Source organism: Mesoplodon bidens, assembly GCF_964165515.1.
Source record: "Mesoplodon bidens genome assembly, chromosome: 9".
NCBI classification, from domain to species: Eukaryota; Metazoa; Chordata; class Mammalia; order Artiodactyla; family Ziphiidae; genus Mesoplodon; species Mesoplodon bidens.
In genome coordinates this window covers 9,504,698-9,531,199 of record NC_138166.1, presented here as the reverse complement: position 1 = coordinate 9,531,199, position 26,502 = coordinate 9,504,698, and the positions used below count along the sequence as shown (strand labels likewise).

Below are 26,502 nucleotides of genomic sequence, written 5' to 3'. Positions count from 1 at the left end.
TTGAAATATTCAATACCTATTTCAAATACCTATTGACAAATATTCAAATACCTATTTGACAGTTTAAATCCCGTCCCCTTTTTGAAAACTTGCTAGATTCTTGCCAGTTTGTATGACTTTTCATCCTATAACTATTTTTAATGTGCAAAACAGCATACAAGTATTTATGATATTATGACACTATCTTTTATGATTTCCTTTTTCCTTAGTTCAAATTTGATTCCCCACCTCAACTGTTAAGTGCTTTGAGAATAAAGTCTATCATGTAGTAGACACACTATACATAGTATTGATTAAACTTATCCTCTACAGAAAAACTGTAATTGTGAATGGAATGTGTTTTAAACTTTGTTCATTACCCAACATCTGTAGTACCGCATCTTATTTTTTTTAATTTTTAAATTTTTTGCTGCATTGGGTCTTCATTGATGCTCAGGCTTTCTCTAGTTGCGGGAAGCGAGGGCAATTCTTCGTTGCAGTGCATGGGCCTCCCATTGCGGTGGCTTCTCTTGTTGCAGAGCATGGGCTCTAGGCATACAGGCTTCAGTAGTTGTGGCACACGGGCTCAGTAGTTGTGGCTCGTGAGCTCTAGAGCGCAGGCTCAGTAGTCGCGGTGCACAGGGTTAGTTGCTCTGCAGCATGTGGGATCTTCCTGGACCGGGGATCGAACCCATGTCCCCTGCATTGGCAGGCGGATTCTCAACCACAACACCACCAGAAGTCCCTGTAGTACCACATCTTTATTTCAGAATTATTCATTACTAAGTATATGTTCCTCATTAAAAATAAAATGTTATACTCTATAAAGTTTTGATTTACTATTTTAACTCTTAGTGATTGTCATTTTTTAAAGGTGGGACATCTTGGGAGCTGTCATTGGTACAGAATGTGGAACAATAGAATCAGGTTTATCAATGGTCTTCCTCAAAGATGGAGAGAGGAAAATATGCACTCCTTACCTGGACACAACTGGTTACGGGAACCTGAGGTTTTACTTTGTTATGGGTAGGTACATTTTGAACAAATTTTATTGACCTAGGGCAAATTCTAGATGAGCACCTATTCCTGAGGAAGTAAGATTGTTTGTTGTCTACAATATAAAATTAAAACTCATGAACTATGAGTTCTACTGGTTGAGCAAAAGTCTGTGGTGCTCACACCTGCCTCACACCAGCCTTGCTGGAACCATCCTGTTCAAGAGCTAGTCTTGTTCTTGCATGACTAGGCCTAAAGACAAAATGCCTTTAGAACTTCCTTCCACCTTTCCTACAATGGTCATAGCTGAAAAGACAATGAGAGAGAAGCTAAGAACAAAGTAACTCCTTTGTCCAAAGCCTCTAGCCTCCCCAAAATACAATCATCAAGGCGAATCATTTGTTTTCATGGATATCTCATCATTGCATAACTCTTTCGTTGTGGGAAGCTAAGAAAGAAACAGATTTCTTATACTTTTTAATGCTTTAATACTATTCTCTACTTTCTAATATGTTGGCAAACACGTAAAGGAAAAAAGTGCTTATAAGATGTTATTTTTCTTCAAATGACTGCAGAGCAAATAAATAGTTAAAAGTTTAGAAAAATACCCAAGGAGGAATTAGGGGGTTGAAATGGGTGTCCTCTGAAATTTATCATTTTCGTCAGCAAGAGCCACAGTTACATACTCTTTCACTGGATGTCATTCCAGAAATGTGAGTAGTTGTCACATGCCTTTTTTTGTTAAATGACTGGAAAAGCACAGGCAACACCTGGAAGTGAAACAGGAAATAAACATTGTCCACCTTTGACCTTACTAGCAAAGATGTCAATTCATCAGGACAAACAGACCTTCCAAGTCTAGGCTTCTGCAGTGCCTATTATTTCTCTCACATTCCTCACCTCCTACAGCTCAGAGTGGCAAAGCAAACTTCGGATTGTATCATGCTCTCAAATACATTGCCTATGTGATGCTACCTTATTTTCAATAATGATCTGTTTGGTAACAGGGAAGTTGTGGATATAAAATATAATAATGTAACCTTCCTGCCATAAGGATATCCTCACCTTAACTCTGAAATGAGTTGTATATTTAAAGACCCAGACCTCAATTCCTTTAAATAATTAGAATTCAAACTGGCTCTCATTTTATTAAGAGTGATTCCTTGGGAAACTTTAAGAACTGCCCTCACCCCCTGGCAAATTGTAATAAACATTTAATATGCCTGTCTAGTTTAAGTATTTTCCCTTTTTTTCATTTTTCACAAAATATATTTGAATTCTTCATTTTTTAGTAGTAAATTACGGTAAATCAAACCGTTCGATGCCTTTATATAAGAGATTGTCATCTCTATATAAGAGATTCAGTCATCTTTAATTCTTTCTAGAGCAAAGCAGATTATTAATGAATCAATTAAAATTATATTGACTCTGAGGAAAACATTCACTTGAATAGACCCAAAGTACCTCATCCCAAATAAAAGCATCTCCATTCGATTAAAAACATTAATTAATTCCTATTGACTGTAGAGCACCGAGCTAGCATATATAGAGACTACAACTGGGGGAAATAAGGACACCTCCATCGCAGAGTTGCTGATCAATGAGTTAATACATGCAAAGCCTTCAAAATGGTGTCTAATAAATACTTAAGACTCAATATATCTTCGGTTTTTTATGTATAAAAATTACTTAAGAGCCCTTGCCCACAAGTAACACTTAACTATAAAAGAGATTGCAGTTGGGCTGTAATGGAATGAAAATGTTATGGAAGCGCAGAGGAAGCTCTGGGTGTTGTAGTGGAGGGATTAGGGTAAAGTTTCACGAAGGAGATGGTATTTGAACTGGCCTTGAAGGTTCAAGCTAAGCCAGCGTTTTGAGAAAAAACACAAGTATAAAAGTATATGACATGTTTGGGGCTGGGTGATTTTCCCAGTATAGTTGAAAGGAAAGACATAAACTGGAACTAGAAAAGTGAACTGAAGCCAGAGTAGTGAGTGACTTTCTTTAACATCATACTGAGGAATTTGGATTCTCCTACTCTAGGCAACATGGAACCGTCAGATGATTTCTGTCAGTTCTATAATATATTCTCATCTTTGTTTTAGAAAGATAATTCTGGCATAGTGTGAAGGAAAGACTGAAATAATCAGAAATTAGAGGATAGAAGACCAGGTAGGATAGGGTTGACAGATTTAGTGAGTGGTGGGGGGGACTTATTTAAATTTAAATTTCAGATAAACAGCAAATAATTTTTTGTATAAGTATTGGTCATGCAATGTATTTTAGCTGGCAACCCTAAGTTAGAGAAGCTATTGCACTGGTCCAAGCAACAAAGGAATTAGGGCAATGATGGTGGCAATAATGTGCAGGAGGGGACAAAGATAGAATAACTGGAGAAGGAACCAACTGAAGTTCACACCCAACTGACTAGGGACTATGAGAACAGTCTTGAGAGGACACATTTCTCTCCTGGGTGTTTGGAAGAATGGTGCCATTTCCCAAAATAGGAAATGTCAAAAATAAGTATGATCACAATAAAGAGCAGGTGTGCAGTGGAGGATTTTGATATTAGATTTGTTGAGGTTGAGGGTTCTGAAAGGCCACATGAAGGCAGAAATTCTACTCAGGGCCTGAATCGGATTTGAAAGTTGTCAGCCTACAGGTGATAACCGGAGCCACTAAAGTTGCTGTGTTCTCCCAAGCAGGAGACAGAGTAAGCAAAGGACATGAAAACGCCTTAAGGAGAACCCTCACCTAAGTATAGGTAGAAGGAAAAGGAGTAGACAAAGGATTCTGAGAAAGGGCATAAGGAAATGCAGGAGGAGGGCATGGTTCTATGCTAAAGAGGGAAAGGAAGAGAGTGGTTCAGGGGTGGGATGACAGGGGGTTGATCAGCAGTATAGAAAGGCCACAGAGACAGAATCTGTCAGAGGTCAACCAGGACAGGGCTGAGAGCCCACCCGTGACTCCCCATGGTGTGGTGCCTGGGAAGCCAAAGAGCATAGAGTTAAAAGAAATGGAGACATGGCACTGACTGAGAACTGCTCTTTCAGGAAGTTCACCAGTAAACAAGGAAAGAAATGGGGTCTGACCTTGAGGAGAAAGCAGAATCCAGCAAAGGTGTTTTTAGGCTAGGCTAGGCTAGGCTAGGCTAGGCTAGGCTAGGCTAGGACAGGATGACAGTAGGATAAGGTAGGATAAGACTGGATTCTACAGAAAAGACTTCAAAACTTTGGTAGCTGATAGAAAAGAAAACAATATGGGAAGAGGTTTAAGATATGATAGACAGTTTATAAGTAACCCCTCACTAAGTATGGTGCCTTAGGAAAATCAGTGACTGATTGTTAACCTAGACCAGATCACACTCCTTTCTTCTTAGACACTGCCTACGTGTCCTTCCTGGTTTCATCCTTTGGTTCTTATCAATCTGCTGTGACTACCATTTCTGGAAAATTTGCTCAACTTTCAAAGTTTGGTTCAAGTTCTATTTCCTTCATTCACACATTTTCATTTATACAACACAAATTATTTGAGGACTAGTATCCAGCACTGTTCTTAGAGCCAGAATGCAGTGAACATGACAAAAGTAACATAATATACATCATTCATTTGGGGTTTTTGGTTTGTTTTCTTTATTATTCCTTCAACAGATATTTACTTAGCATCTCCTATATACCCAGCCCTTTTAGCCTACACTTGTATCTCTTTTCTCTGAATTTTGACTGCAGTTATGGCAACACAACACAGTTTACTGCTAATCATCATTCTTTCATGTATATTAGACATATGTATTAGTTACTTGCTAAATTACAAACTTTTTGAGGTAGGGCTTATCTCCCCTTTAGGCCCAATGTCCCGCACATAGTCAGTAAAAAAAAGTCACTTTCTTAATATAAATAAGTGTCTTAAATCTACTTAAAACAGGATTTAAAATACTTTAAAACTAACTGTCCATCTAGTTTCTATTGAAATTTTCTGTACCTTAATTGCTGTACAAAACGCCCTTTGAGTCATACCTTTCCACAATACGTCAAAGTGCATGAAGCTGAAGAAGAATCCGTGTCTTTCTGTAGGAGCTGCCGTCACTGAAACTTCACAGAACTGATAAATTGCCCCAAGAGGGATCTTTCAGATAAAGTCTGTCATCATTTTAAAGTCTTGGCTCCTTTTGGACTTTCTTCTTCTGTCATTCTGGGCTGGATGAGCCTCCCATGTGGGTTTCTGTTCTCTCTGAAACTCAGGTGCAGTTCACGAACTGTTCTTGAGAGAGCAGAGAGGATTTACAGGGAACAAATTTTAATGAAATTAGAGAGAATTGATGGTTCAGTTCGTATGTCTCTGGATGTGGTGCTTTAAACCCACACTGCCTGTGACCTTTCACCTTTTTTTGTTCTGTTTTGGTAAGTCTTTCATATGGGCTCAATAGCCAATTCTTAAAAGTTACATTTTAAAAAAGAGAATTTAATTTTCATGGAGGTCTTTCCCCCACCTCTCCCCCCGTACCAGACTGTCATTTTGCATGGCTTTACTTGCTCTATTTACTATAATCTTAAAGTGTGTAATGAAATGCTAAAAATATGATATCAGTTGTCAAAATCATGAGATTTTTCTCGACAAGTTGCTGCCGTTGAACAATAAACATCTTTTAGGATGAGGTCTACATTATCCCTATATCTGGCTTCTCTATTCTCAGTTCAGATTACTTAACTCAATAAATATTTATTATATGCCAAGTTACATATGTCTGACAGATGTAACATGCCAGATTTCACAAATACCACCATCCAAGTTACTTCTGTTATCATGGTCTTTCTTGTACTGGTCAGGTTCTAGCTTTCTTACTTAACATCACATTTCAGTAGTTTCTTCCCAGGATCAGACCCCAGTTACCCAGATCGAGTTTAAGCCAGACACTTGCAATAATTGACACTTTATTTTTTTATACAGATGGTGAGTCTGAGGCATTATTTATTGATTTTACTAGGTTAACTCTTAAAGGGTAACTTTATTCTAGAGTTTTTGAGGTTGCTTTTTTGTCACCGTAGAGTATTAGCAACAAAAATTGCCAGTAGATAAAAATTAACATTGGTGGTGGTTGATTTAAGAACTGGAAGAGGGTTTTTTTGAAAGATAATAATAAAAAGTTAATATTATAAATTTTGGACCTTAGGAGTAGAATATTTGCCAGGAAATCCATGTACATATCGCCACTCCTGCTATTATGTTTGGTGCTGTTACGAAGGATAATGGTGGGTGGGGAGAGGTTTCTGGTTAGACATGTAATCCTTTAAAATCCAGGTTAAGCAGACAATTGATAGAAGCCAGCAGTAATAAGGATTATTGGCCGAATGCGGTAGAATAGAGGGTCAAAGGCTAAGACATAACATCAACTCCTGGCTCTTCCACCAACTGGTTAAATTATCTTCAGTTTCATATACTTGCTCTGTTATTCAGTTGCATCATCAGGATGATCTTAACTACCTCTCAGTTCTAACTTTATATCATTTCATATGACTATAAAGTAGTGTGATAAGGAGTAAACTACTCTATATACCTTCCATGAATCAAATGAAGTACCAAAAGTAAAAATGTAAAATGAACTGCATCTAAAATACAAATACCCCAATAAAGATGTTAAAAAAATTTTTTTTCCTAAGTACTAAAAAAAAAAATACAAATACCTAATATGTGCTAAAATATTAAAGATACTACATACAACAGTTTAAGTAACATACTGCTTCGGAAGTCCTTGATTCAGTGAGTCACCACAATTTTTTTTCAAACCATAATCAATAGGTTCTGAACTTCGGCCATAAAGACCTCAAATATAAGGAAGTAATGGTTTATTAAAAAGCAGAGCACACTTCTTTAATGAGAGTTAAAATATGGACAGGTAGTCACAGTTTGTTGCAGACTCTTATTTGAGTAATGTCATTAAGTAAATAGTTACTTTGGCCTTCACAAATGTCAAGTCTTTGATCTTTAGCATGGCCTATCTGAACTATCTTCATAAATGTTTTCTTTGGGTCTGGTTACCTTTGTTTAGGGTCATTCTTAAGTGGCATCTGGGTTTCATAATTATTTTTTATCCTGAAATTTAATACTATGTTTTACTGGTTAATGGATGCAAGTTGGTACTAATACTTAAAATTTTTTGTGCAGGAGGGATTTGTGACCCTGGAGAGTCTCATGAAAATGATATCATCCTGTATGCAAAGACTGAAGGAAGAAAAGAGCACATTACACTGGATACCCTTTCCTATTCCTCATACAAGGTACCCATGCCAATCTGTGTGTCAGATGGCCCCACCCCAGTCCAGGTCAAAACCATGAAGACCATGCTAGATGCCGTGTTAGAGGATAAATCTCTCTTCTGGCAGCCCAGAAAGTTGCCACATTTCTTTAAAACAGTGACATGGACGTTATTTTAGCGTTCAGTTTTTTTTCCTGATATAAACAAAAAGTGAGGTTTCATCAGGAAGAGTGAATTACAGCCCATTAGAGACAATAAGGAGGAGCCCAATACTCTGACAATTATTCTTGTCCCTAAGAAAGCCCTAAAACTGGCTCTAACTCTGCAGCTTCACAGACTTGGCATCAGGCATAGTGAGTATTAATTTAGCATTTGAGGTTTCCTAGGCAGAAGACATTGTAAAAGTACAGATTGTTATTGCCTTTGCTTTTTTCTTTGATAATTTGAGCCAGAGATTGAGTCTTTTTGGAGCCAGAGATTTGCCCTTTGGATTTAGGACAGATGTTGGCTCTGGTTATTTGCAAACATCTTCAAAATTATGTGACGCTTATCATAAGGTATAAAATTATCCTTTTCTAATAGTAGATGTATTTGTGCTGAGAGTACACTCACACATTCATTATTAGTCAGCCTTCCCTCCACGTTGATGGCACCTTCGGGACTTTAAAAAGCTTGAACACAGCCAGCCTCTAGCATCTCATAGCTTCAGTTAGGAAGACAGGAGATAAACATCAAGGCTAGAATAGGGAACAACCAAAGAAAGTATCCAGTACACTCCACATGCTACGGTCACCCAAGTTATACCATTTGGGATTTCATAATGGACCACTTGCAGCTGTGACTAGGTAGGGTTACACCTGCTCTGGTCAGCTGCATGCCTCAGACCAAATCAATATGTCAGTTATCGAGGATTAACTCTTTGTTCTGGCTGTTTCTGCTTAGAGTCCTATTTTCAGAATACCTAGTTTGGCAAAGAATTCATATTATATATATACACTTTAAAAAAAGACTGATGATGAAATGTAAATGTCAAGTTGCTTTTATCTTGTGCTAAGGTAGATAAAATGGATACATATGCTTTGATAGCTTTTAAAGACCTTAAACCAGTTTATCTTCAGGTAGAGAGGGCCTGATCAGTCACACACAGGGAGTTCCAGGTGTCTGCAAAGGAGGAATTCTGAGTGACTAAAATGAGTGCCCCATGAGGACAGCATCTTCTACATGAAATAACAAATGGAATATACAGAATATTGCTTGGTGCTTAATCAATGGCAGTTATGTACATAGTAATTGCAAGATTGAATTTAGGAGAATTCACAGACTCCCGTAGGGAAGGTTATGAGTGATTTTGGTTTCCTTTGTTTTGAAGGTTCCATCTTTGGTTTCTGTAGTCATCAATCCTGAACTTCAGACTCCTGCTACCAGATTTTGTCTCAAACAAAAGAACCATCAAGGACATAATAGGAATGTCTGGGCCATAGATTTTTTCCACGTCTTACCTGTTCTCCCTTCTACAATGTCTCACATGATACAGTTTTCCATTAATCTGGGATGTGGAACACAGCAACCTGGGAACAGGTAGGAAGCCGCATTCTGTGCGCCTGTGGACAAATTAACAATGAACACATGGACTTGGCTGTTAAATCAGAGCAACTTCTCAGTAGGTTTTCAACTGAATTTTTAATAAAATATCCATTAACAAAATACACACTTTCCCTCAAAATTGCAGAAAAAAGTTCTGCAATTAATATGTAGAGTATGATTAGATAGATTTTGATTAGCAATGGCTTTATTCTAAGAGCTTGGTTTTAGGTATCAGAGGTGTTTGGAGGAGCTGTGGCAGTCATCCATTCCCACAGATTGCTGAGAGAGCAGAAAAAACAACCAAAGAAAAGCTTGACCCCAGTTGGTTAGTGACCCCGTAATAATAGGCACGGAAATCAATTAGCACTTCAAGAGCTATGACTTCTCGGTTTCACTTGCTGAAGTGTCGCCCTTGTCCTTCCTAAGGATTTTGTCAGTCTGTCATTCACAGGATGAAGCGGCAGTGTGAGACATGGTAATTGCCTTGCCATCTATCAGATTCAGGAGCACAAACTCAAGTTCTCATTTGCTGTCTTTAAAACATATTTTGTTTCTATAGCAGTAATTTAACTGCTTGCCCTTTGAAAGCTGGTCAGACTTCAGTAGAGGGGAAAACAATCACTTTGGAAACAGCCTCTTAATTTTTACAGTAGTTCTACAGATGTGTAATGTACCTCGCCAGAGGTGAGTCATTTTATTATATTTGTTTTCTTTGCCCCTTTTTTGTTGTGCTTGGTCTGGTGTTATCAGTGTCAGCTTAGAGTTTTCTACCAACCATGGGCGTTCCTGGTCCCTGCTCCACACTGAATGTTTGCCTGAGATCTGTGCTGGACCGCACCTTCCCCACAGCACGATCTACTCCTCGGAAAACTACAGTGGGTGAGTGCATTCTAACGTAGCAAGAGATCTGAATCCATGTTGCAGACTCATAGTCGATGAGTAAGCCTGAGATTAGTGTTTTGGGCATAACAGGTAAGGAAGCTGCCTTCTCTTTTTCAGCTGATTTAGTAATGATCTCATTTTTAAAACAGACAGTAACTTTGGTAAATCTGATGCAAGATCACAATTTGTAGAGTCATTCATTCTTTAGGTATTTGGCTTTTATATTTTGGATTACATAAATTTAAGTGACCCTATAGTTACTGCCAAAGGGCTTATTGCCAAAATACTTACTTAAGAAAAGATGCAACGTAGACAAGTGGAAGAAAGTCAAGCTTTGGAATTGAACCTGGGCTCAAATCCTGGTTCTGCTGGCTATTGATACTTGTGTAATGCTATTTACTCTAAATTAACGACAATGATTGACCCCCTTAAGGACTGTTAAGAGAATTAAAGATGACTATGTAAAATACTTGCCACTTCACAGGATAAGCACTAGATAATTAGATCAACAAACTCCACAGGTGAATTTAAAGAGTTCATTGCCAAACTTAAGTGCTATCTCAAGCATACAGAGACTAGAACATCAAAAGCACGTAAAATAGATTCAAAAGATGTGAACATGGATGTGAAGCTGTTTTGTGCTAAGAAGCTCTTTTGTGCTAAATTTCTTGCAGGTGGAACCGAATAACGATTCCCCTTCCTAACGCAGCACTAACCCGGGATACCAGAATTTGCTGGAGACAAACGGGACCAATCCTTGGAAACATGTGGGCAATTGATAATGGTTAGTTTATGTCTGTCATAATCACATGCCATTAATGTAGCATCTTCCTGTGCTTCTGTTCATCAGCACAGACTTAATCACCCTTCTAAGTCATGGTCTCGCGATTCATTAAATACCCTTTCTTCCCTTTCTCCTTTGCATTCTGTTAGAAGCCCAGGGATGCACAATCAGAAAAAAAGACAGCGGAGTCAGCAATATTAGAGGCTAGAATGTTTCAACATACATTATTTTAAAATGCATAAAGTCATGAAACTCAGACTTGCAGTTGATGACAAGGGATATCCTAAGATTTTCCCTGAATGTTTTCTACAAAATTAACATACATACCATCCTGCATGTATTAAAATAAGACCCATTCTTCTCTTAGTAGCTACCACAACATCTGGAATGCTTCTCCTGTAGATGCAGACACCACACATCAGGAAACATCATCTCTAAAATGAAACTTCTGAAGTGAAACTTTTACCTCTTTTTCAGAAAACAGTATAAAAGGAAAATTCAGAAATACATAAAATATCCTATGTTATCTTTAATTTTTAAGTGAATTGTTGATAAACAATGTTGTTGCATTACATTAAAGCCAATATCACTTATGACAAGTACACTTGAGAAAAGATAATATTTAATCTATTGGAGTGCATGACCGTAAATTTCTTATATTTTTTAATTAATAGCCAACTCTTTTAATAATTCTCATTGCAGGCAGATTCATAGATTCCCTATTTTCAGAGAGTATATAAATCTGACTAAAGAGTTATACTACAATGAAGTGGAGGGAAGGAAGGAAGGACAAAATATCAATACTTAAGCAAATGTAGTAGTATAGCCACTGACTTGTGTCCGTTTTATGAAGGAAAAGCCTACACTGTTGTTTCATGCTGATTTTCCATCTCTTAATAATATTTTTGTTATTTTTGAAAATTTAAAAATCGATACATAATTCAATAAGTTTTACATTCTTGAAACTCAGGAGTAACTCAGGCAAGATAATTTGCTGATGAGCCAATGTAAATTTTTTAAACAATCTGTATTCAAAGAAGACCAATAAAAGACCCAGACTTCAAAGACCATATGAGCTGTATGGATATAAACATATGGACACAAACATAGTGTATTTGCAAAAATGTCTAAGGATGAATTTGTTAAAATGGAATTTCTCCATTGGTAGACTATTTTGCATAGTATTTGAATTACTACACCTGTTAATTAGCTCTAGGGAATGAGTATGTGCCTCTGGATTATGGGATATGGATGACATTTTCCTGCTGTCATACTTTTCAATGGTCCTATAATGAACTTAGATTACTTTAAATAATCATAAAAGAAATTGGAAAATCAGTAATGAAATAAAGCATATAAGGAAACTAAGAGCACAAATGAAGTCATATAAGCCTGTGAAAAGAATATCTAAATTTCCTAAAGAAGGCTAGTACAACATGATTCTAAGTCAGAAAGTGTTTGCTATAACATCCTGAGTTCCCAACATCAAGCTTTGAGTAGAATGAGAAAAGATAAAAATACATGGAATAGGCATGGTTAGGAGTGTGGGTCGAATGCAGAACTAGAGGCAGAATCTCTTAAATTCTGATATTATTCTATACATGAGGCTTTCTCAGAAGCAGAACCTGCTCTCTGGTTTCTTCGAAAGGCAAGAGGAGGACACACTGTCACTCCTTCCCAAGGGAAATGTGTGTCAACTTGCCAAAGAACCCTTGAAGTCTCCTTCATTTCACTATGGAATTTCAGAATCATATCAAAGAAAACAAACAGAAAAAAACAGATCAATATTGGAAATTATCCTGAAATTCTTAGCAAAATGGAAGATCCTAGAGCCCAATATGTTTATTACCACTTTTTAATTTTTTAAACTTGATTGCATCAATGATAATAGTGAAGAAAACTGTCTTTTCCACACTCTTAGAAAAACAGAGCCTGTAAATTTACTCAAACTGCAAGTCCTAATGACTTCATCATTAGCAGGGAAAGATGACAACAAAATTCTTATTTCCAATTTTTTCATTGACTTGGAAAGTCTTATTCTACTGTTGAGTTTTTTTTAATGATGGGGACTCTTTGATGTATGACATTGGTACACTATAGGGCAGCCTCGCAGAATGCAATGAACCGCTTACAGGACTTAGAGCAAATCCTACAGCAGCCATAAAATCAAGAGCGCTGGGAAAACAATCCATACAATCTTCCATGTTAAAGAAGGATGAAGCCCCTTTCTGATTCCTCAGCACTCAGTGTCCAGTGGAGCCATCAAAGCAGGTGGGGCAGGAAGGTGGCAAAGGATACTTGACTCCAGTATGAGATGATGCTCATAACCATATGGTGCCAGGTTCCAGGCATGAAACATTTAATTTATTCTTTCCTCAAGGAATATTATCCCACTTTAAAGGATAGGGACACCGAGGCTTAGACAGGATAAATCACTTATCCACAGTTTCCCAGGTGAAGCCAAAATTTGAATCCAGGGTTTTTTGACACCTAAAACCAATACCTTTTGAACAACTGAGCCTGCTATCTAATCTCTTCCTAAACCAACAGTTTCCTTGAGAAAGAGTTTTTTCACTGGCCTGCTTTGCATCTCATTAGCTCTCATTTCCCTAACAGCTGCACCTGTTAATTGACTTCCAGGGATTAAATGCTTGTAGAAGCATAGACCACAGGAAAGTTTTTTTAAAAAATAAAATTGCTTAACTCTTTTGATGTGATTACAAGACAGAGGAGAAAATGATAATGAATAGTAAGTTTGTTTGTGCCTGAAATTGAATACGTGAGGTCTTGGTAACTATTGCGTCTCTAATTCCTCATTGGTTTGTCCCACTTTCACACTATTTGGTGCGTTACTGATTGTACTGATTATCAAAAGGTTTAATATCTTTACATGTATTTGAGTCTGAGTATCTCAGAACCTACCATTCGACAGTCAGGGGCCCTTTTCTCAGCATTCCCAAGGTTAGAATTTAGGTTTGTAATATCATTATCTGTCCAGCCCACCATTTAAAAAAAGGTCTGCATTGTAGAGAAGACTTTATGCTCAACCACAGATTTTAACTCCCCACTTCAGGAAGGATGAATTAATGTTTAGAAATACATATAACAATCATCTGCAGTGGTATAGATTTTCCTCAGATGAACATGAAATTATAGTTTTTTAAATTAAATTATAATCTATTTATTTTTTGATATATCAGATTGATCCTTTCTAAATTCTTTATTTCCACCTGAAGAATATAAACTTTGTGGAGAGTTCAAAACAGAAGCACTAATATTCTGCCTGAAATCATGTTAGCTGAAGAGATTCCATTAAGGAACCCAAGTCATATGGCCCTACTTTCTCTGCTATGAATGATTAAAATCTTGAAAGGATTATTTAAGTTAAAAGAGTTCTGGCAGATTTGTAACTAAGCACTTACCTTGTCACGCAGCACTCTATATGTCATCTGGATTCCTGTGCACAACATACATACAAGGAACGAGATTTCATGGGTATTGCTTCACAAAATTGTTTCACATGCTGATGGCGTTCTTAGTTGTCTTTCCAGTGATTTTGCCATCTTTCACATGCTCTCTTTTGCCCTGCAGTTTATGTTGGTCCATCGTGTCTCAAATTCTGTTCTGGCAGAGGACAGTGCACTCGACATGGTTGCAAGTAAGCAGTTCTGAGTAATATCTATACTTCTCTTTTTTGATATGTGCTTTATATACTGAAACCATGGGTCATATTAGTTTGTTTTAATTTCCTTTTTAGGCTTTTAAGGTCTTTGCAAGACTAAAAGTAGCATACTCCAAATGGAATTTAAGTGTAATAGAATATTAAATGTATTTTGTAAGTGGAAGTTGCTTAATAAATAAATTTTCTCTTAGGCTAAATTGTGAACAAATGTAAATTTGTGAATGTAAATGTAAATATGTAAATTTATGAACAAATTTGAATTCTTCATAGTTTGATGGCTGCCTTTTCCAACTTTAGTTTCTTTAGTATGGTATTTCCCCATAAACTTGTTCTGGTGTTCATGAGTCATATTTTAATTCCTGGCATGCTTTGTAAATGAATTATAAAAATCAATAATGACCCACAGACCCAATGTTCAAGGAAACTGGAGTGGGCCAAATTAACAGATTTGATAAGAAAATTCATCTCTAAATGTAACTTCAAATCTTGCTTACTTTTGAAAATCTTTTGAGTCTTCAAAATGATATATAAAGAATTTTATATAATAATGATGTTGAATATGAAGTATGAAATTACACATAAATAGCTTAATATCCAGTCACCATCAGAGCATTGCATTATATTTATTTATAGCAAGAATGGATAGTCATTATGTCATTCACCTATAATATTTAATTATAAGATATCCTGAGAATTACTGAAACCACAGTCTTTTTTATACAGATAAGTTTTCAACAATGGGTCATCTAGTCTCTCTTCTTGTCCTCCAAACAGAAAAGAGTCATTAATTAATTAGCCAGTTAAATAATTAATTAATGGAAAAATCATAAAAGTGCTTTGAACCTGATCATTTAGAAATTATATGTATGAGGCAAGACATTGGTCACCACTGAGATTAGAGTGTCGGGTTAACTTTGTTATTTAATTGAAGTATGCTTGCTTTACAATATTGTGTTAGTTTCAGGTGTACATCATAGTGATTTAGTATTTTTGCAGGTTATATTTCTTTATAGGTTATATAGTTCCCTGTGCTATACAGTAAATCTTTGTTGCTTATCTATTTTATATATAGTAGTTTGTATCTGTTAATCCCCTACCCCTAATTTGTCTCTCTCCTCTCCCTCTCCCCTTCCAAACCATAAAAAGTTTGTTTTCTGTGTCTGTGAATCTGTTTCTGTTTTGCTATATACATTAATTTGTATTATTTTTTAGATTCCACATATAAGTGATATCATATAATATTTGTTTTTCTCTTTCTGACTTATTTCAAAAAGCATAATATTCTCTAGGTCCATCCACATTGCTGCAAATGGCAGCATTTCATTCTTCTTTATGTCTGAGTAATATTCCATTTTATATATTACATATACCACATCCTCTAAGGTAAATCATCTGTTAATGGGCACTTGGGTTGCTTCTATATCTTGGCTATTATAAATAGTACTGCTATGAACATTGGGGTGCACGTATCTTTTTGAATTAGAGTTTTTGTTTTTTCCGGATATATACCCAGCAGTGGAATTGTTGGATCATATGGTAGTTCTGTTTTTAGTTTTTTAAGGAACCTCCATACTCTTTTCCAAGTAGCTGCACCAATTTACATTCCCACCAAAGGTGTACAAGAGTTCCCTTTTCTCCACATCCTCTCCAAAATTATTGACAGGTATGTACTTATTGCCATTTTATTTCCTGTTTTCCAGTTGTTTTTATAGTTCTTCTTTGTTCATTTCTTTGTCTTTTTGTTTTTCCTATTGTAGCTTGATGATTTTCTTTTGTAGTATGCTTGAATTTCTTTCTTTTTGATTTTTGTGTATCTCTTTTATATGTTTTATTTGTGGCTTCATATATGTTGACCCATAATTATATCTACTTGCTTTAAACTGATAAAACTGATAATTTAAGTTCAAATACATTCTAAAAAACCTACATTTTTTACTCTCCTCACCCACATTTTGTGTTTTGGCTGTCATTTTTTACATCTTCATGCTTATCCCTATACTGTTTATTGTAGTTATGGTTGCTTTTATAATTTTTCTGTTTTTTAATCTACATACTGGCTTATTTAAGTGATCTTCAGTCCTCACTATATATTTTCCTTTCCTATTGGGATTTTCCCTTTGCTATAGGTTCTTGCTTCTTTTACCATTTAGAGGAGACCCTTCAATATTTATTTTAGGGTAGGTTTAGTATTGCTGAATTCTTTTAGTTTTTGCTTCTCTGAGAAGTTCTTTGTCTCTCCTTCTGTTTAAAATGATAATCTTGCTGGGTAGAGTATCCTAGGTTGCAGATTCTCCCTTTCAGGACTTTGAATATACCATGCCACTCCCTTCTGGCCTGAAAAGTTTCTGCAGAGAAATCAACCGATAGCCTTATAGGGTTTCCCTTGTGTATGACTGTTTTTCTCTTGCTGCCTTTAGAATTCTCTATCTTCAACTTTTGCCATTTTTATTATATGTCTTAGTGTGGGTCTCTTTGGGTTCATCTTGTTTGGGACCCTCTGTGCTTCCTGCACCTGAATGTTTCCTTCTTTAGGGTGGGGAAGTTTTCAGCCGTAATTTCTCCAAATACGTTTTTAATCCCCTTCTCTCTCTTCTCCTTCTGGAACCCATTATGCATATGTTGGCATGTTTTATATTATCCCATAGATCTCATATGTTGCTTTCATTTTTTTCATTTGTTTTTCTGTCTGCTGTTCTGATTAATTTCCATTATTCTATCTTCCAGACCATTTATGCATTATTCTGTATTATTTATTTAGCTATTCATTGCTTCTACAGTGTTTTTTATCTCAGAAATTGAATTATCTGTTTTTGATTGGGTCATCTCTATAGTTTCTAGTTCCTTGTTAAGATGATCTGCATTTATATTGATAGTCTTTCTTAATTCAGTTAGCATTTATATTACCAACTTTTTTAAAAAATATACAACGTGAGAGTTGTGATTTGACTTTTAAGAATTTTCTCGTCTTTTATAAATTTTTTTTGGCTGTACCACATGGCACGTTGGATCTTAGTTCCCTGACCAGGGATCGAATCCATGCCCTCTGCATTGGAAGCGCAGAGTCTTTTTTTTTTTTTTTTGCTTTATAACAAATTTAATCAGTTATACATATACATATGTTCCCATATCCCCTCCCTTTTGCATCTCCCTCCCACCCTCCCTATCCCACCCCTCCAGGCGGTCACAAGGAAGCGCAGAGTCTTAACCACTGGACTGCCAGGGAAGTCCCTATTACCAAATTTTTGAATCTGTGTCTGGTAGACTAATTATCTCTGTTCCATTATTTTTTTCAGGGGTTTTCTCTTGCTCTTTCTATTGGGAGTAGTTACTCTGCCTTTTCATTTTACTTAACTTTATCTGTCTTTATGAATTTAGGTAAAACAGTTATCTATTGTGGCCTTGAAGGTTTTTTGTTTGGCTGCACTGGGTCTTCATTGCTCTGCCTGGGCTTTCTCTAATTGTGGTGAGTGGGGGCCACTCTTCATTGCGGTGCGTGGGCTTCTCATTGCGGTGGCTTCTCTTCTTGTGGAGCACAGGCTCTAGGTGTGCAGGTTTCAGTAGTTGTGGTGTACAGGCTCAGTAGTTGTAGTTCACGGGCTTAGTTGCTCCGCGACATGTGGGATTGTCCTAGACCAGGGCTCGAACCTGTGTCCCCTGCATTGGCAGGTGGATTCTTAACCACTGCACCACCAGGGAAGCCTAAGGGGGTGTTTTTATGTGAGAGCATCCCCATGTAGACTGCATGGGCCCAGTGTCTTTGGTGTGAGGACTGGATTGGACGAGGATGCCAGCCACATCTTTCCTCAGGGTCTGCTGGCCACTATCACCTTGATAGGGGGTGTGGTTGATGCTGGAGGAGCTAGAGCCAGTGCAAGGTGTGAGGCGGGACTTCCTCTCTGCTCCATGAGTGTTGGAGCCATGTCAGGGGTGGGGTCTGCTCTACAATTGCTGGAGGGGAAGACCTGAGGGTTGGGCCCCAGCTGGCTCTGTTCCCTTTAAGTGTGCGTTATGCCTTCTCCTGGCACTGGGGCCTTTGCCCCAGTGGAGGAGAGTGCTGAAGTAAGTGAGGCTACTGCCCTTACAGAAGTCTGATGTGCTGCTTGTGTAGGTATCTGCAGCTCTGCTCAGATGCAACCCAAGTTTGCATCCTTTGCCTGTTGTCATTTCCTAGATCTAGTGCAAGGTTGTGGCATGGAGTGAGCGGAGCCAGAGAGTTTGCTCAGCTGGGACTGGGGGTCGGTGCTTGTGGTTGCAGGAATTGAAGCGGCTGAGCCGCCATCAGAGGTCTGGGTTGCTTCTGGGGGGTGTAAGCGCAACAGTGGCCGCCGCCGCCCCACATGGACCACACCCCAAGCCCCCAAGCCTCCTCTTTGTCCCTAGATCGAGTTTTCTCCCAGGACCCGTCTTCCCCAAATCGAGCACCAAGCTGTGGCATGGAGTGGGCAGGGCTGGAGCATTTGCTTGGCTGGGAGCCAGTCACAGGGGCTTCAGCAGCTGCACTGCCATCAGGGGTCTGTGCTGCTTTCATGGTGCTGCCAGAGTAAGCTGCACTGCCCCTCCCAAACCCCAGGCCCCCCAGGCTGCTCCTGTGCCCCTATATCAAGTTTTCTCCCAGGACCTGGCAGCTCTAGATCCAATGCCAAGCTGTGATGTGGAGTGGGCAGGGTTGGAGCATTTGTTCAGCTGGGAATGGGGATCACAGTGTGTTGATGGTGGGGGCTGGAGGAGCTGTGTTGTCACCGGAGGTCTGGGCTGCCTCAGAAGCGCTGTTTAGTAAGAAGCAACAATGGCCGCTGCCCTACCGAGACCACACCCCAGGCCATTTCTGCGTCCTTAGATGGAGTCTTTTCCCAGGTCCTGGTTGCCCTAGATCCCATGCCAAGCCATGTTGCAGAGTGAGCAGGACCGGACTGTTCACCTAGCCTGGATTGGGGAGCACGGCGAGGTAGCAGCCACTGGTCCAGAGCTCGCTCTGCACTGTCTGTTGGCAAGCCAGCACCCGTGCGTTCCTTGCGCGTGGAGTCTAGGCTTCTCCAGCCCTTCTCTCTGTCCCAGCTGTTCTCCCAGCAGCCAAGGGGGCTTGTCTCCTCCATGTAGGACCCCAGGACTGGGACGCCCAATCTGTGGCTCACTTCCCAGGGTGAGGGTCCAACCATGCAGTCCTTCCTTTCCTCTTAGACCCCTCCCAGAGGTACAGGTCCCAAACTGATGCCTTTTTTTCCCACCCTGCCTGGTTACATGGCCATCTTTCTTTGCAGCCTTGGCTGTATAGGAGTTCTTCTGCCGGTTTCCCGTTAGTTTTCCATGAGAATTGTTCCACATATTGGTATATTTTTGATGTGTTTGTGGGTGGGGGGAGGTGAGCCCCACGTCCTCTCACTCTGCCATCTTGAGCCTCAGGTTAACTTTCTAAGTGTATTTCAATGAATTTAGTTAACAGAGATATCACTCTGTGCAATGGAAATGTTTATAATGGAAATGTACGTAAAGAATTGAAAAGTTCCCACTTGTATCTCAAAATAGAATAAGCATCTCTGCCCTTTTTAATAAAACCACCAGCTCCTGCCCAGAAACACTGACTTGTTAGATCTATGAAACATCAGCTGGTGTTTGCCTCAAGTTTATCTTCATTCATTATCCATAACCAGATCATTCTCTTGTTTAGTGCATTTCAAATAAAATTAACACAGAGAAGCCAGACATTTTTGTAATTCCTGAAGTTGTTCTGAAAAGTTTTGAAAACAAATTATCTAAAATGACAGCTGCTTTTATTAATGAAAATAGAAAGTGCTATTTCTAAAATACCTATCTATAATTATAACAGTTATACTTTGCACTTCATTATTTTGTGTACAATATCTCTGTTAGCATTAAATGCTTTTGTTAGGCAACCATCTGTTTCACCCACGATGGATGCAACAGAAATCTGAATGGCAGTTTTATGCCTTCTGGGCATTTTTTTTGATACTATACATTATCCTGAATAATAATGGCCTTTTCTTCCTGCTGAGGTTTTGCAAAATATTGTCACCAGTTGGAACTTTAGTTTTTCCCCTATTTGTGACAAAGTTTGATGTAATATTCATTGGCTTTGTTCATTTGTGACTGGGCTAAATGTTTGGCCACTACCTCTTTTTCCAGCAATATACACCTTTCAATTTTGAGCAGAATTCCACAGAAACGTAATTCATATTCAATACCACTTATTTCCTTTAAACAGATCCTTGAATTTGGGCCTCTGCAGCTCTTTTTCTCCCCATTTTGCTCCCTTAGTCACTACCATTGTTTGCCAACAGGATTCCATCTTTCCTGCTTTCTAACACTTTCTTGCCTGTGTACAATCCCCGGGCCTGATTTTCTAAACTGACAACTTATTATCCTGTTAAGCTCATTTCTGTTAGAGATGCTAGTGAGAAGGACAGAGAGTACTAGAAACCTTCCTACACAAGTGTTATCCATGTGTCTTAACAATGGAGCCTTTTCCCCTGACATGCAGGGTGACCATAATGCCACATTTAAGGGTGGGTAGATGAACCAGTAGGGGACATATTTGGAGTCAGAAGAGCCTCTGGTCATTCCTGAAATCCCCTGTGTGTGCCAGCCTACTATTTTGCTGCAAAACAAAGGCTACAAAAGTATTATAAATGTATATGAGTGAAATCCTTACCAGCATTTTATCCCAATTATGTAACTTTTGTTTAAAAGTATACTTTCAAAATGGGAACTGACTCCAGTGTGAGTCTTCTTTAAATGATCACCAGTTTCCCCCAGTCAGTAGGCTGAAGAAGACACATTTAATACACAGATACTCATTTGCCCTGAAAAGCACTCTGGCAATAGATAGTGTTATTGGGGGACATTAATTCCAATTTGTGGCCATGATAAACTATATTGTTTTCGAATGTTAAAATGTGTCCTCTTTAGCTGACTTTTTATCCTTTTTAGAAACTGTTTGGCTCTTCAGAGTTGGCCTAAGTCAAGGAGGTAACATGTGAAAGAAGTGAACTGTTTGAGGCTTATTTACCTGCTCTGTAAATATTGGTTTTCTTTCCCACTCCCATCCCTAACGCCAAGACAACCTCAACTTCATGCTACAGTAGTTCTTGGCATTCTAGGATGCAACCTTTTTGATAAAATGATGGTAACTATAAACCCCCCCAAGAATATCCAGTACACATAAAATTTGGCATTTGATTTCAGGACATTCACACACTCCATGGACCCTCTGTGAGGCCAGCATAGATCCCAGTTTCTGCACTAGTGCTAAAGAAGTAACCTTATGAGTTGTGCCATAATATCACTTCATCGGTCCACTTGCTTTATAAAAGGCTTGTTTCACAGACTCACAGACATAGAAAACAAACTTATGGTTACCAAAGGGGGAAAGGGGTGGTAGAAGGATAAATTAGGAGTTTGGAATTAGCAGATACACACTACTATATATATAATAGATAAACAACTAGGACCTACTGTATAACACAGAGAACTATATTCAATATCTTGTAATAAACCATAATGGAAAAGAATATGAAAAAGAATATATGTATGTATAACTGAATCACTTTGCTGTATACCAGAAACTAACACATTATAAATCAACTGTACTTCAATAAAAAATTAAAAATAAATAAATAAAAATAAAAGCCTTGCTTCAAATTTTAGAAAGTTTTGAATGCTTAGATGAGAGCCCTGCCACCCACCCAAAAAGACACCAATTTAATTTTATAATGGGAAACATAGTAAATATAGTGAGAAAGAAATAGTGCAATAAAAATAAAGAATTTGAAACTAATTCCTGATGAGCAAACTCCTTAAAATATAGAAAGTTTCTGATATTCAATTGTTAAGTCCTCTGTGATGAGTTTTCTCACTGATAGATGACTCAGGGAGCTCCATATATATTCTAGTCAGCTAAAATAAATACGGCACATCCTTACATGGCAGCAGGCAGGCTGGTGTGTGTGTGTTTGTGTGTGTGTGTGTGTGTGTTTCTTGAAGAACCGCTAATGTGGAATTCCACTGAGAGACAACACAGTTCTGCTAAGGACATCTATCTAGGTCAAGGGTGTATACATTCCCCTTATAATGCCAATCTAGTTTCCAATCTTTTCCAAATATTTCCAGTAATTACTGTCAAAAACAGAGTGTGTATTTTTACATTTGTTCTTAAAGGAAATTTATTCTAGATATCTTATAGAAGTATTTTATTTATGTTGTTTCTTTTACAAATTTAATGAACATCATTGTGAATAAAATTACATACATATAATATACCTTTTACAAAGATTTTAAATTGGAAATGTGCACAAGCATAGATGCATTTGCAGGTAAATTACTGGCATTGGTTGAAGGTGAGTGCTGAATTATTGTTTTAATCATAAGCTTTTTTTTACAGCAGGACTGTGCAAAGGCTGTATTCTTCTGGGATATTTACAATTACTTCTCCCATATCAAGTCTTCACATTCAGTATTCTCCAAAAACGAATGAGCCTTGGTTACCATTCAATCCAGTCCTGGCCTCTGGACTTCCTCATCCCCAAAGTAGATAAAGGAATCCCTGAAAGGGCCAACAGTTTAAGATTTAATATCATGGTTTCTTTTTCAGGTGTGACCCTGGATTTTCTGGCCCAGCTTGTGAGATGGCATCCCAGACATTCCCAATGTTTATTTCTGAAAGCTTTGGCAGTTCCAGGCTCTCCTCTTACCATAACTTTTACTCTATCCGTGGTGCTGAAGTCAGCTTTGGCTGTGGTGTCTTAGCCAGTGGTAAGGCCCTGGTTTTCAACAAAGATGGGAGGCGTCAGCTAGTTACATCTTTCCTTGACAGCTCACAATCCAGGTGAGTTAAAGCAGGGTGGAATACATACAGAAACAAGATAACAATTGAATTCAGATCTATTAATTTTCAATTTTTTTCTTGTTTACTAATATATATCTTCTGATTTTCAACCAGGATGAGAGGAAGCTTATAGTTTATATAGAGTTAATTTGCCCTAGTTTTTAACAAATTAAAAGGCTCACTCATGACGTTAAGATACTAACGACTGACTAGATTTTTTAAAATATGAACTGTTAGCATCAGAACTGTTCTTAAGCCAAGGGCTAGTTAATTATTTATGTAGTTTTATTTATTTGACAGCTTGCAGAGGCTGATTAGATTTACTCTACATCTTTCCTTCCCCCAGTGCTTAATAAATAATGCAGCAAAAGAATGATTGGCGTTTTAACTGTATGTACACAAGTATGTAGTATACAAATATGTATAAACATACCATTATATTTGTATAGATATATCTGTCTACAAAACACATGCAGTGACCTGATCTTCTACATATATTCATACATCTCACAGTGAAATTACTTACATTTTATAGAAGAGGGATGAGTGGAAACCTACAGCTTTTGAGTAGTTTATTTAAATTTGTTCAAAATTCTTTAAAAGCCAAAATGAATATTATGGTTTCAAATGTTTATGTACACTAATTATAGACAATTCATTTCTAGGTTTCTCCAGTTCACGTTGAGACTGGGGAGCAAGTCTGTTCTGAGCACATGCAAAGCCCCTGACCAGCCTGGTGAAGGTGTTCTATTGCATTATTCTTATGATAATGGGATAACTTGGAAACTCTTGGAGCATTATTCATATCTCAACTATCATGAGCCCAGGTATGTTGGAAAACACTTAGAAAAAATGGTAAGGGTGATATCTCCTTCCTGGGGAAATCATCATTCAAGTGGTGTAAGAGTCCAGATGCTTTTGCATTGAGAGATGGTGAGGACAAAGATTGATGCCTCTTGCAATGAAAAGCTAGAAAGCTGCATTCTTGTAATTCATTTGCCCTACTGACTTCTGGTAATTTGAAGAAATTTATTCTCATATTCTGAAATGTGCATCTAAGGGAAATATTTTGATACCTAGGAAAGAGAAAAATAACTAACACTACTTTCCTTATTCAACTATAGTGCAAACTATTAGGTACGATTTTAATATGGTACTAAATTATAAATGCTGTTGATAAATATTTTTAGCAATATGTGATAATATATTATAATAAATTATATGAGATAATAACTCATAAAATCTGATGACCAATATGTTTTTTAAATTTGCATGTAATATAATTAAGTAATGAGTATAAAGAAGTTTTTCTAGAATGTATAGAGTCCCTGGCAAAGATGGAGTGGAGGCTGTATTTAAAGCCCTTTCTTCAGGCCACTTCTATTTTTCTTTGGCTTATATATTTCATAATATATAGTCACAATTGTGAGATTTAAGTTTTACTTGAAGTAGGGCCATCCTTCAGTTTGGGAGAGTGGTAATCACCATTTGTGATATGATTTCGGAAGAGTCCAAAGAGTCCTCTCCTTTTCTAGAACACTTATTGACTTGCTCACTGAAATTCCTTTAAAATAGCAGGAGAAGAGAAGGATGGGAAAGTTAAAATAGCACTAGAGGAGGTATCACTGTGACTTACATTCACTTTCAGATATAAAGAGCTAATACAGTTTACCTTCCTGGAAGTACATACATGTTGATCATGGAAAGATGTGAAAAAGAGTGAGGACTTTGGGCACTGAAGTGTGCATTGGCACCATGGCAAAAGGACAGGGGCAATGATGATAGAGTTTATATATTTTAAAATTCTGCCTCGAGCTATCCCTTCATTTAAGTATTTGCAAATAGATGAGAACTTCTATTTTCATCAGAAGATGAGTAGCATGTAACAGAGATAATAGTTAACAACTATTATGAGTGGTAAATACTATATGTTGTAAAATTTAAGAGAATGCACCAGATGTGTTGAGTCTTTTCCCTATAAGGGTAAATGTAAGACTAAACTCAACTTTCTCACTCAGTAGAGACATATGAATCCTAAAGAAACATTTCATAGATCTCCATAATAAGCATTAAAAGAAAATTAAGCAAAAATCAAGATGATAATAAAAATGATGAAAGCATGAAGAAAATATCATTGTCCTAAGTTAAATTGGCCCAAAACACAATTTTTTCTAACAAGGATGGACAGCTTCAAAATTCAGTAATCAATTTGTAGCATGAAATTTAATTAATCTTTGTTGATATGAAAATAAATTATACATTTAATGTACTATTGCAAAGGTATGTTTAATCTTGTCTGCCATTTGACAGCAACATTTTTCTTCTAAGCAGAACCAAGGTGGCTTTTCAGCATTAGGTATGTGCACAGCTTGAAGGATTAAGATCAGAGGGGAGATTATTTTAAAAGGAGAACGTAGTAGTGGAACCAAGAACACTTTCATTTTATATATATTGCCTCTGTCCAAGAGAACCTTCCCCCTCCTTCTTATAAATATTAATAAAAGGTGACATAGCAGAAGTAGAATTTGATATATTCTAGGCACTAAATTATGTTTTATATGAGAAATAGTACAAACCATGTAAACTCTCCATGAGACAGTTAATTATTGATGCCTTTAGCCATTTGCTGTGTTTTCTTCAGTATAAATTGCTGTCTGTAATTGCTGTGAACTCCATATTGTTCCTTTCTGCCATGGTTGTTCGAAAATGAAGTGTGATCCATAAATTAGATATGATAGTTGGCTAACTACTGTTATTCCTAGCTGATTTCTAATAATTTCCTTACCTATAATTCACTCAGTAAGTGAAAGAACTCTATCTGCTTGATATTTATAAAAGTTAAAGTCCGTAAATATATCTAAGTTAATCTTTTAATTCTAACTGACTAGACTGCCTTGTGAACTAATTGGCATTCTTATTAATATAAAACTATATATTTTTGGTGAGACAAATTATTCTAGATTTTTCTTAATTATAGGGCTTGGTTTCTTATTCTAAAATTATTATGAAGTTTAATTATATTTTATTTTTGTCTTGATTATTGAATGTGACTACAGGAAATCCATGAGCTTAGTACCTATCCAAAAAAGGAAGTTTGAGACAGAAAGTTGACCTAAGTCCCTGGGTTCTCATCTAGGAATATTCTGATCAAATGGCTCCATAGCCATTCTAACCAGACACTGTACTATGCATAGAGTGGTAAAGCAGAGACTTCCACCCCACTCCAAGATATAACATAGAGGTAAAGGATGCAGACTTTAGAGCCATGTTCCCTAGGTCCATAGCCTGGCATTGTCAGTTAAAAGCTGCTTAACCTAAAAGAAAATCTTTAATTTCCTTATGCCTGTGTTTGAATCTCTGTCAGGGTATACTGATAATATGTACTTCATCTATGCAGCAAGAAGTTATTCTTTTTATATGCCAGACACTATTCTAGGTGCTAAGATACAATAGTGAAAAATAGAAAAAAGTCTCTGACTTTGCCATAAAGATATTATTATCCC

The 26,502-nt window shown here is 37.4% G+C and overlaps 1 protein-coding gene across 1 annotated transcript in view; it reads left to right on the top strand.

The window, feature by feature from the left end:
- Window positions 1-26,502, top strand: part of RELN (reelin) — a 532,619-nt gene that overhangs the window by 345,826 nt on the left and 160,291 nt on the right. The window contains exons 12-19 of the mRNA XM_081244879.1: window positions 854-1,005; window positions 7,138-7,250; window positions 8,598-8,806; window positions 9,563-9,691; window positions 10,369-10,478; window positions 14,070-14,136; window positions 22,766-22,999; window positions 23,665-23,826. Of these exons, the coding sequence (XP_081101005.1) occupies window positions 854-1,005; window positions 7,138-7,250; window positions 8,598-8,806; window positions 9,563-9,691; window positions 10,369-10,478; window positions 14,070-14,136; window positions 22,766-22,999; window positions 23,665-23,826 (1,176 nt within the window). The remainder of the gene's footprint in view (window positions 1-853; window positions 1,006-7,137; window positions 7,251-8,597; window positions 8,807-9,562; window positions 9,692-10,368; window positions 10,479-14,069; window positions 14,137-22,765; window positions 23,000-23,664; window positions 23,827-26,502) is intronic.